The 17827-nt window shown below is 41.0% G+C and overlaps 1 protein-coding gene across 1 annotated transcript in view; it reads left to right on the top strand.

The window, feature by feature from the left end:
• adgrb2 (adhesion G protein-coupled receptor B2) overlaps nucleotides 1-17827 on the top strand; it is a gene marked incomplete at both ends in the record, with an annotated part of 128638 nt that overhangs the window by 22589 nt on the left and 88222 nt on the right. Inside the window, 2 exons of the mRNA XM_083899742.1 lie at nucleotides 9007-9090; nucleotides 10804-10992. Coding sequence (XP_083755868.1) covers nucleotides 9007-9090; nucleotides 10804-10992 — 273 coding nt within the window. The remainder of the gene's footprint in view (nucleotides 1-9006; nucleotides 9091-10803; nucleotides 10993-17827) is intronic.

The following is a 17827-nucleotide window of genomic DNA, read 5'->3' on the forward strand; positions in this document are numbered from 1 at the left end:
CTAATCGGAAAACACACCACAGTATACACACACACACACACACACACAAAAGGGAACAACACAGGGACATGAATTCTTAAAAGCACTGTAACATCAGTGATAAATAAATAAGTGGTTATTGCTTCTTCTCACATGAGCTTATCCTTCCATCTCCAAACGGACTGATTCTGCTTGTCTGACTGACTGAAGCAATGCTTCAAAACTCAAATGCGTGTGTGTGTGTGTGAGAGAGAGAAAGGGTGTGTCAGTTCTCGTCAGTGTATGTCTGTGTGCGCTGACCGTGCGATGCTCCAAAGATCGCCCTACTGTCTGACTGACTCGTTTTACTGTCCCTTCTACAGGAGAAGGACAGTGTCGCTATCCGAGTCTCCTTCTCATGCTCTCTTATGAATCGTGAAAAAAAAAAAAACCTGGCTCTCCTTTTGCGTTGACCTGTGAGCGGCGGGTGCCTAAGGAGTCCGAGTGTGCCCGCGTTTGTGAAGCAGCACTTTCATTAACGCACGTCTGTGTTAATGGACAGATGTGGCTCATTTTTCATGCTCAATCATAGATCGCTCACAGTCAGCCAGATGCCGACTCCTTTTCGTTGATGATCGCCAGAAAGAGGACTTAACGCGTTGCATGAATAAACATTATATGGCTGCCATTAACATGTGAGCGTCTACACGTGAGAAACAGACACTCTAGACACTCACATAAAGCCCATAAATATATATATATATGCAACAATGAACTGCAACCTTGTTTTTTTTGTATTCAAAAGTGTTACAAATACTATTTCCAACAAAAAATAACAAGACAAGTGAAATGCAAATAAATAAAATAGATTTTTAAAAAAAGAATTAAAGTGACAGAGCAAATACACAGTAAAAGACAGTAGGGGGCAGGAACACAGCAGTAGCAGAACAGCTGCCTTTCACCAGCGTTCAGAGCAGCCATCAGCCGACTCCATTCACCTCGTAATCAGACAGAAGAGCAGAGAACACAGTGTGGACACTGATTTATAATCCACCTCCCGTTCTCCGCTCCCTGCAAGAACCCCCCCCCCCCACCTGCATCCCCTTTCGTTTCTTTACAGCATCAGCACGACGCGGTGTTGCTGTGGCAACAGCATCCCTCTGCAGAAGCGGGGTGCCGTATGTAAGCACTGATCGATCCTTCCTTGTGCGACTGCATCATGTACGTTGTCGGGTGAAAAGCCCCAGATGCCACGTTCGTTGCGGTATGTGTTTCAGGTGATGCTTTTTGGCAGCCGTGTAGTAAAGAAATAAGATCCAGGTAAAAAAAAAAAAAAAAGAGGAAAAGGATGAGAAGAGAGAACGGGGTGACGTGACAAAGATTGTCGGCTGACAGCCGATCTCACAAGTTTAACCCTTTTCTCTTATATCAAGCTTCTAAGCGCCTATGCTTGATGCACAATTCTTCCTAACCTGCGGGATTAATACATTTTTCAGAAATCGGTGATGCTGTGAACCACAGAAACAGAAGTTAAATGAGATTTTCAAGACAAGATGGTGAATATCCCTTGAAGGTATAATAGTCCATTGAAAACTGAGCAATAGGTTTTCAGCACTTGCGTCATGACTACTTTGTCAATAAGTTCTCTTGTCTGTTTGTAATGTCTTTATTGAACTGTCATAGCGTGTGCAACCGTAGATATTGAATACATTTGTGCCCCAGAATAGAAATTCTACTTGTTTGTTTTCCTTTAGTGACACAAGCAGTTAATCAGGAAGTGTCTGGACTGTAGGATGATCTGTTCAACGCATCAATTCAAAGCACGCATTTGTGCATATGTGGATTTAAAATTCTTAACAAATCTCAAGTCAATGTTTCTTCTTTGTCCCTGTCGGGATGAATTGTAAAACATTTGGCGATTGCTTAATCCTTAGAACACAGAGCATTTTGGCAGCTTTTTTTCCGTTACTATGTTTAAATGTACAGTATATACCAAGGGTATAAGAATGTGTAATATAGAGTGTCTTATAGCTATCTTTTTCAGTACAACCTAGGCAATCTGATGAAAAATGGAATTTTCACCAACAATATAGACACACCTGAGCAAAAAAAGTACAAAAAAAAAAAGAAAAAACAATGTCACAGTTCAAGGTTCACATGTTTTATGAACAAAAACAGTCTAGTTTGTGACATTTATTGCTACTTTATTATTTATTGCACAATTATTTATACTTTATATCACTACTAAACACGCAGTGTATACAATTAATCACAACTAAACAGCTCAACAGCACATAAGAAAAAGACAAAAGGAAAAACATGTGACCTAAACACACACTCCCAGGATGACCATATAAGGAGTTTTGTATTATTCCCACAACTAATTACCATGATTGCTCCGGCGCCACAGATCCGTGCTGCGTGAGCACTAAGGGTTAAATTTTCGTATGGCATCATCATTTTAAAGTGTAATTTAACTCGGCTAAAGATGATTCTGAGACCATATGCGCGGCAGCTGTGGCACCTTTGAATAAAGCATATCAGACCGAGGCTGAGATACAAGTTCACCAGGGTTTTGAGTTTACCTCACGCTGAGAACATTCAACACACTTCTAGCCACGGTTGTATATAATGCTACACTGGTCCGTTTTAAATGTTTTGAAAATCAAAGTGTGATTGTTAGTAAGTGATCGGTGCAGTCGCCTTGCTTACTCGACTCTGACCGTCCCCGCATTGATTGTTCTTTGATTGTGGCTCTGTAGCTTTTTTCCCCCCAGAGTTTGCTGGACTGTAAATCCATCTAAGTTCTCATCTTGTTAGAGACCTGGGAGAAAGAAAGGCTGAGGTGATGGACAGAGAGTGGCGGGAGGTGGAGGGCAGAATAATAGACGGGAATGACTGCTGTGTGTGGGAGTTGGAAGATTTGAAAAATATTTAATAAGAGAAAGAAGAGTGGGGAGGGGGAAAAGGACAATTTCAGATTGAGAACGAAAGTGAAACGAAACGAAGCCGTTTTTGGCCGTTTGGAAATATATATACAACGGTTTGTGTTGAACTGTGTGTTTAAACGTGGGTCTGCGTGTGTGTGTGTGTGTGCTGCAGCAGCTGTGAAATAAAAACAACAGTCAGCCCCCGGGAGTGAGAAAACTAGATTCTGATTCCATTTTGAAGGCACACAAATGACCTTGAGGTCTCCATCGTCAGACTTAACGCGGTTCATATCTGCCTGCTGAGAAAGAGAGAGAGAGAGAGGTGAGCGAGAGAGAGAGAGAGATGGAGTGGGTCTGTTTGTCCAGTAGCTTATAAAAAGTCCATTATGGTGCACTTCTATCAGTTTGGACTCTCCCAGATGGACCCTGGAGTAAATGGACAGCACCAGAGAGCTATAAGCTCAGATTTGATATACAGCTGAAAAATCTCTCACTCTCTCTTTGTGTGTGTGTGTGCGTGTGTGTGTGCATTCAATCATATACACTGCAGTAGCGAGCAGAGGAGGAGGAGTTTTTGTTCATGCCATTTACTTACACCAGTTGTTTTACCATATTATCATATGCACACACACACACACACACACACACGGTCTTCCCAGCAGGCTTAAATCCCGACTCAGTCCGACAAAGGAGCCCGTGGCTCTCACTGGCTCTGCCTCAATCCCTTTCCCCAGCCAGATGCTTTGTAGGAGCTCATAACCACTTTACTCCATGATGTTTATTTATCAGCCATATTTACTCCCCATTGTGTAGCTGTTGTGTGTTTGTGTGTGTGCGTGCTATATCAAGGTGAATTTGAGCTCTGGTGTCATTTTGCTCTTTGTGCATTTCAACATCCAGTGTGTTGTGTCCATGGTGAGTTTTCTTTTTTGCTCCTCACACTGAGTTGAAGAAGGTGAAGAAAATGTCTGAGTGGTACAGTTTGCCTTGAATAAAGCAGCGACGGACACGAGTTGAGATGCTTTATCCGTAAGCGACTGGTTTACAACTCGGTAAATAAATAAAAGGATTTTCAGTAATAATAATAATGGGGGAAAAAAAATAGCAGAATCGTTATGATTTTTTTTGTTGTGTTTTCCAAAAAATAAATCAGCTGAAAAACACTTTTTACTTGGAATGTTTTCCCATCAAATGTCATCTGGCAACAGGAAACAGGACTGAAATACAGTTGCTCGAATGAAAATGTTGCAGATTCTGACTTCCTGTGCCTGTTTTGTGGCTCAGGTGACATTTTATGATTGAACTTTACGCTAGAACTGTTGCAGCATCTCACAAAATCATTGTCATAATTGGCTGAAATTGCAGGCTTTGTAGCGCAAGCTTAAAAAAAAAAAAAAAAATGGTTTATTTACACCCGCAGAAATCAAAACAGCTGCGGGTAACCATTCATGTCTGAAAACACTGACATCTACACCCTCGTAATAACTCTTGACATATCAGGCAGAGAATTCCATTATGTTCTGAAAAAAAAAAAAAAAACTGTGAACCCAAATTATTACAGAGCAACATTTTCACCCAGCCACTCAAAATGATGGAACTTAACTGTAATAAGCACCCATAAACTGAAAGGTGTTATATGAAATGGGTTGAAAACAAAATGATGAGAAGTTCCTGCGGGATGGTCTGTTCTTTCAATGTCATCTTTTATCTTATTAAGGCCGATTTTCACCAGCTGCAATTTTCAGACCCTGACACTGACTGCCATTGTGCCATTATTTTATTTTTCCCCCGCATACTTTCTCAAGTGTACGATTCTTGAACCGACACTTCAGCCAAAATGACACTGAGGCATCACACACGCGCATAATCACAAATCACAAACCATTGTTGAATTGTTGATTGTGTAACGCAACAGCAACATTGCGTTAGTAAAGTCAAAGCTTGGTTGGTGTATGACTGAACAAACAAAGAAGCATACATGGAAAGTTTGTCTAGCAAGTTTGACGGGATAAATACTTCGTGCCCCATCCACGCCTGCACTGCAAAGGCACCCTCAAAACAGGGCTGATAGTATTGCTTGACGGAACCAATTGTCACATAAGAGTTGTGCAACATTTCTATAATAAATGCATCATTTTGCATCATTTCTGTTTACAAAACAATCACTACAGTAAAACAACACGACCTGATAAATCGCACCCCATTATTATCCCTGCTCGCGTTAGCAAGTGCTACAATATTGTTTCTAACTATAGCTGGAAAAGTCCCCTGGAGATGAAGAAACGGCTGAAATGGGTGGAAAAACTAAAAAGCAACACTATTTGATGAAGTGTGTGATGATGTGTCCATTAAAGTGCAGTCCAGAACATTAAACAATATAGCGGGGTTTCTAAAGGTCACTACTCTCAGGGGTTTATCCATATTGATCTTCACTTTCAATTGTGCCGGACTGCACAGCGGTGTTCATCTAAATCCTCTCCTGTGTTGAAACCGGGGAAGGGAGAGAGAGAGAGCGGGAAAGAAATAAAGAGATAGGAGAGAAGTTGTCCTCACTGGTCATTTTATGCGAGACATTACTCCTCTGTCCTGCTTCACTGACCTCTCTGTCTCAGAAGCACAGAGGCGTAGGAGCTACACCCACACACAGGGTTTAATTTGTGCCAGTTTCTGCCAGAAAATAATTCAGAAACTCCCGATTGGGACCAGCACTTACCATGTTGCTGCAAAAAAAAAATACAAATAAATCAGTACATTCTCCCAAATTTTTAAAGTAAAACTCAAATAAATTGATATCGCATTGATTTTTTTTGTGTGAGTGAAACAGTGGAGCACTGTATGCCAGTGCAAGGCTTTATGCTTTTATCATGACTGTTAACTTACTTTAAAACCTGCAGCCATGCAAGTTTATAACTGACTTTGCTTTATTGAAAAAAAAAAAAAAAAGTTCAAATCTCAGGCCTGTTGCCATGGGAATCTCTTGCCACATTAGTTGCAACACTTTTTCTTTCTTTTCAGTTTTTTTTTTTCCTTTTGGCATGGAAACCAACACATTATGTGTTGGAGACAACTGCACTCGCTTGGTGTTTTCTTTAAGGTGTTATATTTCATCGAAGAAGCCTCTCGTATGACAGGTCAAAACAATACGCCACAATTGGAATAGTTTGTGCTATTTGTTTTAATCCATGACTGTGGCCAGCTGCAAACGCATTATACTGCGGCTGCAAATGAAATTATGAAGATGTTCCTGGGGTAAAAGATTGTACTTAGACCATTAAGCACAAGTGTCCTTCTTGAGAACAAGTTGGAACACGGGAGTGTGAGATAGTGGGAGGTTCAAATTGGCTGCTTTTTTTTGGGAAAGGCTATATTAGAGCGTTGGTTGTTACGGGCATTTAAGCAATCATGTATATAAAGTAGTACACCATGCTGTGATGTCTCGGGGGCATCTTTGCACAGCCTGCACCTGGAGTCCTGCCTGGTGTGGTAGACCCAGCCTCTGTCGTCTGGTGCTTCGTCCCTGCTCCTGTGCAGCCACGATTCTTCTCCAGTCATTGGTGCTGTATGATTTTTTTTTTCCAATATCAGCCACTTCTTCAATTTGTCAGTGGAACTTACCATGGTTTGTTGGGTTTCAGCTGCCTGAGCGGACCTCTTACTGATGTATTCTTGGATGTTGCTTTGACACTCACTAATCATTGGCCACCTTCCATCCACTTAGTGTACCGCCTCATGGTGGTGAACTTAGGGTGAAACACTTTATGCATGGTGAGGAGCTTTTTGTTTCTCTTGATAGCTCTTCCTTTGATCGGGCAATTATGCCAGCAGGTGATGTGACACTAGGGTGGATCTTGTTCTGACTGTTCACCTCACTGTTGAGGACCTGTCTTACTAGGTAGGTATATGGTATTTAACTGTGGCAGTCCCCAAGGTATTTGTAGCTGTTTTGCACATCTACTGGTACTTCCACTCTGTCAGTTCTCATCACCCAACCACATTTATCAAGTCTAAATTGCATTCCGGTGTCGTCGCTGTAGATCCTGGTTAAGTGGATCAGTGTGTCCAGCCATGTCTCCCTCACTCTTGACATACATCTCGATGTCATCCATGTAGAGGAGGTGACTAATGGTTGTTCCGCTTCTGAATGCCAGTATCCGAAGCCACAATTTTGTGATGATCTGGCTGATCTATGCAGAACAGAAGGGGGGACAGAGCATCTCCTTGGTATATTCCACATTTGAGGCTCACTTGTGCATTTGTCTTTGAGTTGGCCTCGAGTTTGATCTTCCGCAGTCCCACTGAGATCTCGATGAAGGCCATTATCATCCTGTTAATATCATACAGCTCCAAGCACTGCATTATCCAGCTGTGAGGCATTGAGTCATAGGCCTTCTTGTAGTCAATCCATGCATGTTAATGTTCCCTTGAGACTGTCCTGTCAAACAGTAATGGTGCTTGGCTCCTTTGGTGTTAATACCAATTCCTGTCTGGGCTCTGCTCATAGTATAGTAAACCTTGTCTACTCATCTTAGCCACAATGATGCCTTTTATAGGCTGGTAGTTGGATGGAACTCTGGGGGTCTTTTATGATGAGGACTGTCCAGCCTTGTGTCAACCATTCTGGGTAGATCCAGGCTGCAACAGATGGTTCATTCGTGCTACCAGGTATTCATGGAGTGGGTATGGATTATGGATTATTATGGTCAGATCCTTGTGCTGTCCAGCTCTTCATTTTGGATACACTTTCTGTGATGTTTTACATTGTGATTTTTACTGAATCTTATTCTGGGATATTGCAGTGATCCGCTATCAGGTGCGTCAGCCACTGGGCATTGGTGTTACGTGATGTCTTGTTTTCCCCAATGCTGTTCCAGTTTTGCTCAGTCTCAGCATTGCCTCTGAGAGGAGACCTTGGATGGATTTTTTAGCAAATTTCCTGTTTATTCTCTTGGCCTCTCCCTCTCTCATAAACCTCTGCAGGCAGGCGGCCAGGGCTGTGTTTGTCGATCTCTACTAGCTTGTTGTATTTGTTGCAGTCAACATCTTTCTTTACCTCACCTCTCTTAAGCTCTCTTCTTAGAGCCACGCATCTCAAGGATTCCTGCTGCAGCTGCACGTATTAGCTTCTCAATGATGCTTTAAGTAGGGATAATTAGCACTTCCAACTTCAAGACCTTCTAATGGTACTTTGTTACCCCCCTTGCCTTAGCATCTTTGTACCATTGATGAGTCGCATTGTACTTCATCAATCTCTAATCGCGATGGTAAGTTCCTCCTCCTATTCGGTTCTCTGGTTCATGGACGTAATGTGTTGCAGTAGTCCATTTTCTCATTCCTCTGGTTGCCGTGGTTCCTGAAAACCTGACACGGATCATGTTGAATTGGCCTATAAATCCTTTTGCACAGCTCATAGTCTGTGCCTGTGCCACTCTTTATTTGAATCAAAATGCGATAAGACAAAAAAAAATGAAGATGTATTGCATGGGCTCCCTTTCTCCATATTAATCTCAATTGTCAAGGCAATCGCTGCCACACACACACACACAAATCATTTGCGATGCCATGCAGGTTTTCGTAAAATTCTCGAGTTGTCGCTTCATGTTATTTTATTTATGCGAAATATTATTAATGTAATACAAATGCTTTTTCAGTCTTATTTACCGCTACATAAATACCGTCCCACTGAATTATGCATATTTTCATTGACGTGCAAGGATTTCCCTCTAAGCTAATGAGGCAGTCAGAATTAGTTACTTCAGATTTACTTAGTTACTATGGACCTGACATTCTATTATCCGATTTCCTCACGATGTGTGCTGGAGTGTGTCGATAGTGTGATTTAAATATTCAGCAACAAGAATCAAGCCAAGGAAAATGTAGGTGACTGCATTTTTATTTTGCCAGAGTCACGGTGTGGATGTACTTGTAATGTGCAAAGTGGATGCTGATGATGAAGTTTCCGTACAATTGTCACAATAACATGTAGTAAACAAACCAGGCCTATTTATACCAGTATCTTCCACTCCCTACGCTTAAATGTTCAATATTTAATATATTGAAATGTAAAATTAGATCTATAAAATACATATTCAAGTGGAAGTATTCATTTTATCTATTTCAGATCCATATGACGATGACGATCTGAAGGTGAAGACCCAAAGACCACGATCAGCTGACCAGCCAGGTGTGTTTCAGGCACAAACAGGTGAGTTTGTATATAGTGTATGTGTGCGCAGCCTTGAACAAAAGCACTCAGCTTGACCGTAAACAATAAATCTTAAAAAACGAGGAGACCCTTCCAGGTGTGTTTCAGGCACGAACAGGTGAGTCGGATGCATGTAGTGTATGTGTGCACAGCCTTGAACAAAAGCATTCCGCTTGACCGCGACAATAAATCTTAAATAAGACCATATAGATGATTATTTTTTTTTATATAAAGCTCAGTAGAAACCCAGGTGCCACACTGTAGTAGTGGACCACTGTGTGTGATAGTGTCGAATGCATGAGCTTCTCTATGTGTAAGAGTTTAAAATCCTACATAATTAATAGAATTGGAAATGACAGGTTTATTCATGAGATGACATTTACGTATGCGCACAAATCTGCCTTATACATACATTATTACATGTTGGCTGGTTCAGCCACACCAGAATAGGTCACATACTCATTTTAGCGTGCTCACATATACAAAGTGGCACACATTTCTATAGTCACTGCTACTGTTGTGCAGGAGGAGGGGAGTCCCAGAGGGAAACCCCTGGCTCTGTCCTGTCCTTCTTCATTCTTTTCCCCCCCCTCCTTGGTTTCCCCCAGGGCATGTATGATGAGCTTAAACCCTGACTCATGGCATGTTAATGAAGATGTAATGCGATTAACGGACATGCAATTAATTTGATTTCCGTCTTTGCCGTGTGACGATTCTTCCGTCAAAGGACGTGGCGCGTAAGGAAAGACGGAAAGAAGAATTATTTGCTTTTCAGAGGCGTAGCTCCGCAGTTGCCTGGAGAAAGCAAAAAAATCACCAATCATCGTGGTCTTAACAAAACCAAATATGGGCGAATTTGTGCACACAAACATGCTGGCCTTTGGGGCTAAAGCCATTAAGCAAAAAATGAATGCACGTTATGATGAATTCCATCAATATTAATGTCTTTAGGTATCACCGTAAAACACTCTTCTAACATGGACATCATGCCCATGAATATTAAGTAGAAGTTTATATCCATTAAGGAGCTTATATAATGAGACTCACTTATCTCCCATATTCATATGGTGAACATGAATATCGTATATCATGCCGCGGCATTGAGCCAAAACATGTGCGAATGCAACATGGTTGTAGCTTACAAATTAGATGAGCATACATGCTTTATAATCACTGACTGATGAATCTGAGCTGGATCTTACCCAGGTCTGTATGTGACCACAAAGCCTCTCTCGTATCTTGCACATAATCTCCCGCTGTCCTCCTGACCAGTCGTATTGATTATGACTTTATTTGTCCTTTTTTATTGGCGGGGATATTGCAGTGGCACCACAACCAAGCTGAAGTTTTATTTTATCTTGTTTTCAATGAATAAAAAAAACGGAAGAAAAAACAATTCTGGTAACAGAAATAAATAAAAGCGCATGGGTTTTTAAAGCTTTTTTGGTTCTTGGGGAAATAATGACTGAAATCTCTAAGATTCCCTGTCATCGGAAATACAAAAACCTTTTTTCTACAAAGAAACGAACAGCAAAATGTCACACAAAATAACTCACGTCTTGCCATGAACCGCGAGCTCGAAAAGTGAAGCTCGTGCTCGAGTAATAGTGTCCTCCTTCTTGACATTTTGTCTTCCAAAGAGTAGCGCCCTGAGGAGACTCTAAGACTCCAGCTAATCATCGTCTTCATCCTTCCCCTTTGCTTGTTCTTCAGGTGACCCCGCGGCAGAGGAGTGGTCACAGTGGAGTGTGTGCTCGCTCACATGCGGGCAGGGCTGGCAAGTGAGGACCCGATCTTGCGTCTCCTCGCCTTACGGGACGCTGTGCAGCGGCGCCTTGAGGGAAACGCGCATGTGCAACAACACGGCTTCCTGTCCGGGTGAGCCTGGCACCACTGGCTCAGGTATGATAACCCGAACGTGGCCTCACTCACTGCTGTGTTTCAATCTTTACCTTCATGCACCTTGTTTGACAGGAAGAAGATCTTGTAGTGTTATATATTTTTTTTCCCATTAATCCAGGCTGCTTTACTCCAACGCTTGGATTTTTTCCACCTTACATTATTGCAACAACCAATGAACAAGGTTAAGCATTGATGCATGGTAATATGTTTCATAACAAGGGGCGACTGAGATATACGTAGCATCTAAATACTCGGGTCAGGTGTCAACTCAGCATTGCGTTTCGCTTGAATGCAGCTTTAGAAAAAAAAACATTGACATTGAAAAGATTGACAACCACCTGCTTAGCACTCACCCATGGAGAATGCAATGTTGATGTGTAAATAAATATGTAGAAAATAGTTTCAATTCACACTGTTGACCAGTGGAGAGAGACAGAGAGAGTCTCTCAAACATGACACCTATACTCCATATCAGCAAGTGTATTCCACTTTCCAGAGCTGCTCAGAAGCTCTCTAAATTTAACTCTGTCACTTTTTTTTTTTTTTTTTTTTTTTTTTTTTTTACCTCCAACATAGTAGGCTCTGTTTTTGGCATCTTTATTTGTGTGTTGAGTCATCACCGACTGCCACATAAAGTATGTACTGCCTAGGTTTACCAACTGCCCCGTATTACATGGGACATCCTGTAACAGAAAATGCCGCGTTTGGGACGACATGTGTCGCATTCACTTTAAAGCTGGTCTCTGTGTTTGTGCCATTTGCCTGTGTTTGACGATGGCAGTACACAGGGGGGGGCAGTTACTGGATCAGGTGAGGGCGCTGTGCGCACTTGTTGCAGAGGAGTTTAGCGAAACAGATTAGTGCGGCGGAAAGCACGAGTGAGAACGATGAGGACGCTGGGTCGTCAGCTGCTGTCCCTGCTCCAAAAAAAGAAAAGACTGTGTTCCCACATTAAAGACCGAGAACAAACGTTTGATTGGCTTAAACCCCTTTTAGTGTCGATTCAAGCTGAGCCTCCTGCACGTTGTGTCAGCGGGGCTTTTTCGATCAGCTACGGTGGCACAAACAACTCGAAACAGGCATTCTGCCACGGAGATACACAAGACGAAAACACAAGTTAAAGGTTGATCTGATATCGGCGCGTTCTTTGCCGACAAAGAAAATTGCTGCAGCTGAGGTTTCGACCATATAGCGTATGATTGCGTGCTGGTTCACTTTGGTGTTTATTGAGCTGAACATTTGTCATGTGATGTGCATATTTTCATATACTGTGTCTATTCTAAGTGTGTGTGTCATTGGGAGTTCATACCAGGTGTGAATGGATGACTGACAACTTGCATTAGGATTTCTTAGAATGGTTGTTTTAGTGGGGGCACAGTATATCGTTTATCGATGATTTTAAGTTTTGAACAAAGCAAAGTGAACATTTTCATAGTAGATGAAGGGTTAGTACATGTGTGTGTGCGCATACATACACGTTACATGCATGCACATTAGCATGCAAGTTAGAAGTCAGTGTCATCTCAGCACCACTTTTAAAGAGAAAGTAAAGCGACGGGAAGATTTTTCCATCCCTGTCGGTGCATATGCTAATCTTGTTTTTATGCAAATTTTACCAATGAGATTTGTATGTCTAAGTGCCTCCATTTTCCATTCTGTGTTGATATTAATATTCTCCGTCGCGCCTTTGAAGGGATACTTGTTGCTGTGTTATGCTAATTCTCAAAAAAATTTCCCCCTGCTCCTCTGATGTTTTCTGATGTTGGGGCACTCTGCCTCAGTGGGATCACACAAAATGCATGTAGACCAGGGATGTTTGGATGTTGGGTTGGTCACAAAGAAAGTATCCCCCCCTTCTGGGAGCTTGCAGCAGTTAGCATTTGGAAAACAGGTCATTTGCAGGCTCTAGCAGGCACATTGCCGTCATATATAACATGTATCCACTAGACTGATAAATCCTCTGAGGCTGGAAGTTTGTGTAGAACTCTGTGCTGCACTGTGGAGACAAGATTAAAACATTTCGCGGATTTCCGGTTTTCGGATACCGTTGCCCTCGCCAGCACTGTCGCGTGTTTGACGGACAAAGCGGAGCTCCGCGAGACAGCAATTCCAGGAATTTATCGTCTTGTGTCGTCCCAGTGAGCGCGGAAGTCAACATCGCATGTCTTATCTCCTGTACTTAGACTGAGCATGACAACAAAAATATGAGTGAGCCATCTTTGTCTACACTTTGGCGACTGGTAGAGTCCCAACTGTAAGGATTAAAATGTGCATAATATGGGACCTTTAAGTAATTTAAGGTAATAATTAATTTGAGGGATTGAACAAAATTACCTCTCTATTCCCTGTCAGATAAAGGTCTGCAAGTTCTTAATTTGTATTTTGGTGGCTTTCCATTCGGAGTAGCCAAATCAACTATTTGGTACAAAAAAATCCACTGGTGAACTCAGAAACATGGTTTTTCAAAGGTTCATGCAGAATTCATTGTGGTGGAGTGCAGAGGCAAAATTACAAATCATGTCGCGTTAACACAGGATGATTCATTTGTGGAATTAACGCGTACATTTTTTTTTTTTAACGCACTTTCTCACTTTCATCGCGCTACGGGTAGACGTGCAGTTTATGAACAGGCAAGGCAGCGGGCAACTGCTTGGGGACCCGAGCCGATAGGAGGGGTCCCGACAATCGGAGCCTAAATGCATCAGTGAGCAGCCGCATCACCGTCCCCCTTAAACAACAAGGGTTGATTTGCAATGACATCTCGGTCGGAAACCTCCCTAAAGGGGCCCCACGTCTCCTCACGTTAACCTGTGTGAAGCTGAAGGAAAATGAAGAGGAGTTATCAATCAGGAAGTTAGAAGAGGAAGAAAAAAAGAGGATGAAGAAAAAAGAAAGAAAGACACAGTTGTAAGTAGCGCTGCTGGCGCCGATAATGATATAATCATAACATTAACAGTCACTGTCTAACTAACGGGGACACAGACAACAGCTAACGTTAGCGTCAGAATGTTAGCTGACGCTAATGCTAACGCTAACTAGTAGAAGCAGTGCTTCTCCTGCTTTGGGTTTAGTTCCCCAAAGAAAACTATTTAACTTCTATACTTTATATGTTGTTTATAATATGAGTGTAACAGTTTACAGTGCAATGTATATATATTTTTTTAAAGTTATTTACAGCATTTTATTTTTTCTATTTATTTATATTGTCTTATAATGTGTTTTTTTTTTTTTTACAATGTAATGCTTATTTTTTTAACTAAGTTTGTATAGGTTTTTACAAGTTATTAACAGTATTTTATTGTTCTTTACATTTATATGTTCACATACTTTAATTATCTCTCCGTTCCTACAACAATATAAAGAGAAAATTAGAATTTTTTTTGGCATATTTACAAAATGGTAATTAATCGTGATTAATCCACAGCTACCCTGTGATTAATCTGATTAAAAATGTAAATCTTTTGACAGCCCTAATATATATATATATGACTATGACTAACTGTATACAGGACAATACACACAAACAGAAATATACAAAGTCCTGGAACTGTCTCTCTCTCAAAGTTGGGAGATTCAGATCATCAATCAGAGACCTCAGGGTCGGCTGAGGTTTCACACTGCTCTCTCGGGTAAAACTACAGAAAGTCTGCTACACCAAGTTGCCTTATCGACTGACGATGTGTGCAACGGGTATTAAAGATGGAGGAAGCTGTCTTGAGGAAGAGAAGCCTTAACTATAAGAGCTCTTAAACAGCGTTACCTTCTAAGAATTCTCGTTTGTTGTTCGGCAAAGACAGTTGATACATATCTCTGAACTGTGATTAGTGTAGTTCACAATCATTAGTTTAGAGGATAGCTCGGCTTGTTTTACGACATTATGTGATGAACACCGGCACAGTGAAATATCCTGCCAAACTCCATTAAAACACTGGCAGTTCAGTAAAGCACTGACTGCAGTATGTAAATGAAAAAATAGAATGAAATCTTTGAATATAGATATTGAACCAAACCTCTACTGACTACACTTTAAAGTTGATACAGTCAAGTGTAAGTGGGGTGAAAGCACTCTCTGTACTTAAATTAAAACTGCATGCCAATTATTTTATTTTTTTTACCAAATTGTTTGTGTTTTTGAATTGGTATAGCTGATTTAATATGTGTGTCTGAAAATTGTGGGTGCAAGTGGACACTGTACTCTATGTCAGAGCATCTCTGTCCACACGTGTTTGGCGCTGCACAAGTAAGGGAACGTCAAAGAAAAGTCACTTGGACAGAAAACCGATGAAGTGAATTTGGACATTTTTTCCCTCCCCTCTTTGTCATGGTTAAAACTCTAAATTACTGTGATACGGTTAATCAATTTTAAGTAATGGTCCGGCTCATGACAAAGCAAGCAAGACGGTAATTGGTCCTGCAAATTAACCTTTTTTTTTCCTTCTTTTTTTTTTTTTTAGTGTGCTGAAGTATACAGCTTTCATGCGCCAGAGTGTGCAAAGTAAAGTCGCAGCCCTACTTCTGCTCTGTTTGTCTTCCGCTCATTTGCAATAGATTTAGTGACATTTAAAGCGTAGCAGAGCGGGCGCATCATGAATACACAATGTCCGGATCAATGAGTAGTCAAACGCTCACAACTCCACAAGAGATTATGGATGCACATGTGGATGCAGGCTTGACACACATATATTTACCGTTTTGCTGTTCTGTACCGCAGATGAAAAGATGATAAAGGTTGATATTTTTTGATCCGCCCTATTTTGAGCTGAGCATTTCAAAGCTAGGAATTAGAAAACAAAGGTCACAACTGTCACACTATTATATGTAAGTATTCAGGCAAGGCATGTGTGCTATAGTTACATGTTCTGTGGTATGTTGGTTTGTTCCGATACACCGTGTCCATCTGTGTGTGCACAAATAATGCAATTTGATCTCAAATGGGCCAGTCCAGTACAATAATACCACTTTAATCTATAAACAACAAGATCTCCAAATGTTTCCTTTTCGTTTTACATTTAATGAAGCATCTTTTTTTTTTTTATACCAAAAAATGCAATTTCAGCAAAACTATGCAAAAATGTACATGTGCATCACAACTTACAGATCACAGTGGATCTACAAAGGCTCAAAACATTGAGTCACAGGTATCTGAAACTGACAAAAATAGTTTTTTTTTCACATTATGAGCAAATAATGTGAAATTGTGGGCCTGATTGGACCCTTGGGTGGGCCAATTCTGGCCCACGGGCCGTATGTTTGTCACCTCTGGTGTAGATCATTGGTTCAGTGAGTTACTTCCCCATGAAGGTCAGGGTTTGACACCGTGAAAACATGACAAAACTGTATGAAAGCACTTTAAGTGGTCAGACAAGCCCTATAAACCTTTTTACCATTTGTAAGCCCCTAATTGCTTTTCAAAAATCTGGTTTGTTAGAATACTCTTATATTTTTTTTTTTATAAATGAAGAAATTCAGATCTCTCAATAATAAACACAACCCAAAAAAATCAATTCATTATTTTCCCCCCAGACTACTCTATTTACTGATTGCAATCCAATTGTGAAGAGGATTTCAACAAATAACATCACGGACGATTTCAGAAACGATTCACAGACTCCGTCATTAATATAGCCTGGGAATGGTGTCTTCTAATTCCTGTGCTCATTTGCATTTGCATCATAAACCCAGGCTGCCATGCAGTCTGTCCATGCGCTTCCTACTGTGCACATTATTTCCCCCCACACAAACAAGAAATTCTAGGGTTCATGAACTTTTGATGATTTTATTACTGGCTGTTGGAGGCACAGATCTGTCACTTTGTTGTTTGATTAGCGCGGTTCAGTTTTTTTTATTTATTTTTTTTTAACTCTCTCTCTCGTGCCTGCTGCTGTAAACATACTCTTTTCTACCTCCCTCTGTGATCGCAACCCTGATGGCAACAAACTCTCTTCTTTTAATGTGCTTGGCTGAAATGAAAGAGTGGTTATGTTAATGCAGTCGTTGCCATCATAGACAGTTTTTTTTTGTTTTTGTTTTTTTTACTACCATGAGTGACCGGATGTTTAACTATTTTAACTGATATTTATTAGTCACGGATAGGTTGTATAATGTTTCCTAGAACCAGAGCTGCTTTGAATGTGATCGTTTGATCAGAATTTATTATTGAAAGCCAGCAGTCTGTAGAATAACCATCAAATAAATAAATTAATAACAGACCTGTGAATGAACCATATTTTTTTTCTTGCTTGATTTACTTTAATTTGGAGAAATTACGTCGTATTTAATTATTTGCCAGAAGCTTTTAATCTGAAAGCAACTTATAAATGAAGGACCGCGGGGGCGCCGAGGCTTCAGGTTAGGAAGAAACCTTGCACTAAGTGCTAAATCTATTTATTCCGTAAGCAGGTAGTTGATCAGATAAAGAAGTGCTCTGAGACTTCACATTAAGTGCTCATTAGCATTAGAATTAATTTTATTTTCACACACACACGCCTATTAGTGATAGTGAATTTGACCTCTGCATTTAACCCATCCTTTTCTTTAACACACCAGTGGTGAGCACACACACAGGCTGGACACAGGAGCTTTAGGCAGCACTTATCTGTGTCCGAGGAGCGATGGGGGGTAAGGGTAGCTTGCTCAGGGACACCCCAGCTTGACCTGACCTGGATTTGAACCAACAACCCTCTGGTTACAAGCCTGCAATAGGTATATAATGCCTATTACAGTGTTCAGAATAGAGGTCTTCCAGAGGTTCTTGAAGATAGAGTTGCCCCTACATATGGTAGCCAGTTACACATTCATAGTGCCCCCGAGTGAGACATTTGGACTGTGATTGGCT

Source organism: Microchirus variegatus (assembly GCF_963457635.1).
Source record: "Microchirus variegatus genome assembly, chromosome: 13".
Taxonomy (NCBI): domain Eukaryota; kingdom Metazoa; phylum Chordata; class Actinopteri; order Pleuronectiformes; family Soleidae; genus Microchirus; species Microchirus variegatus.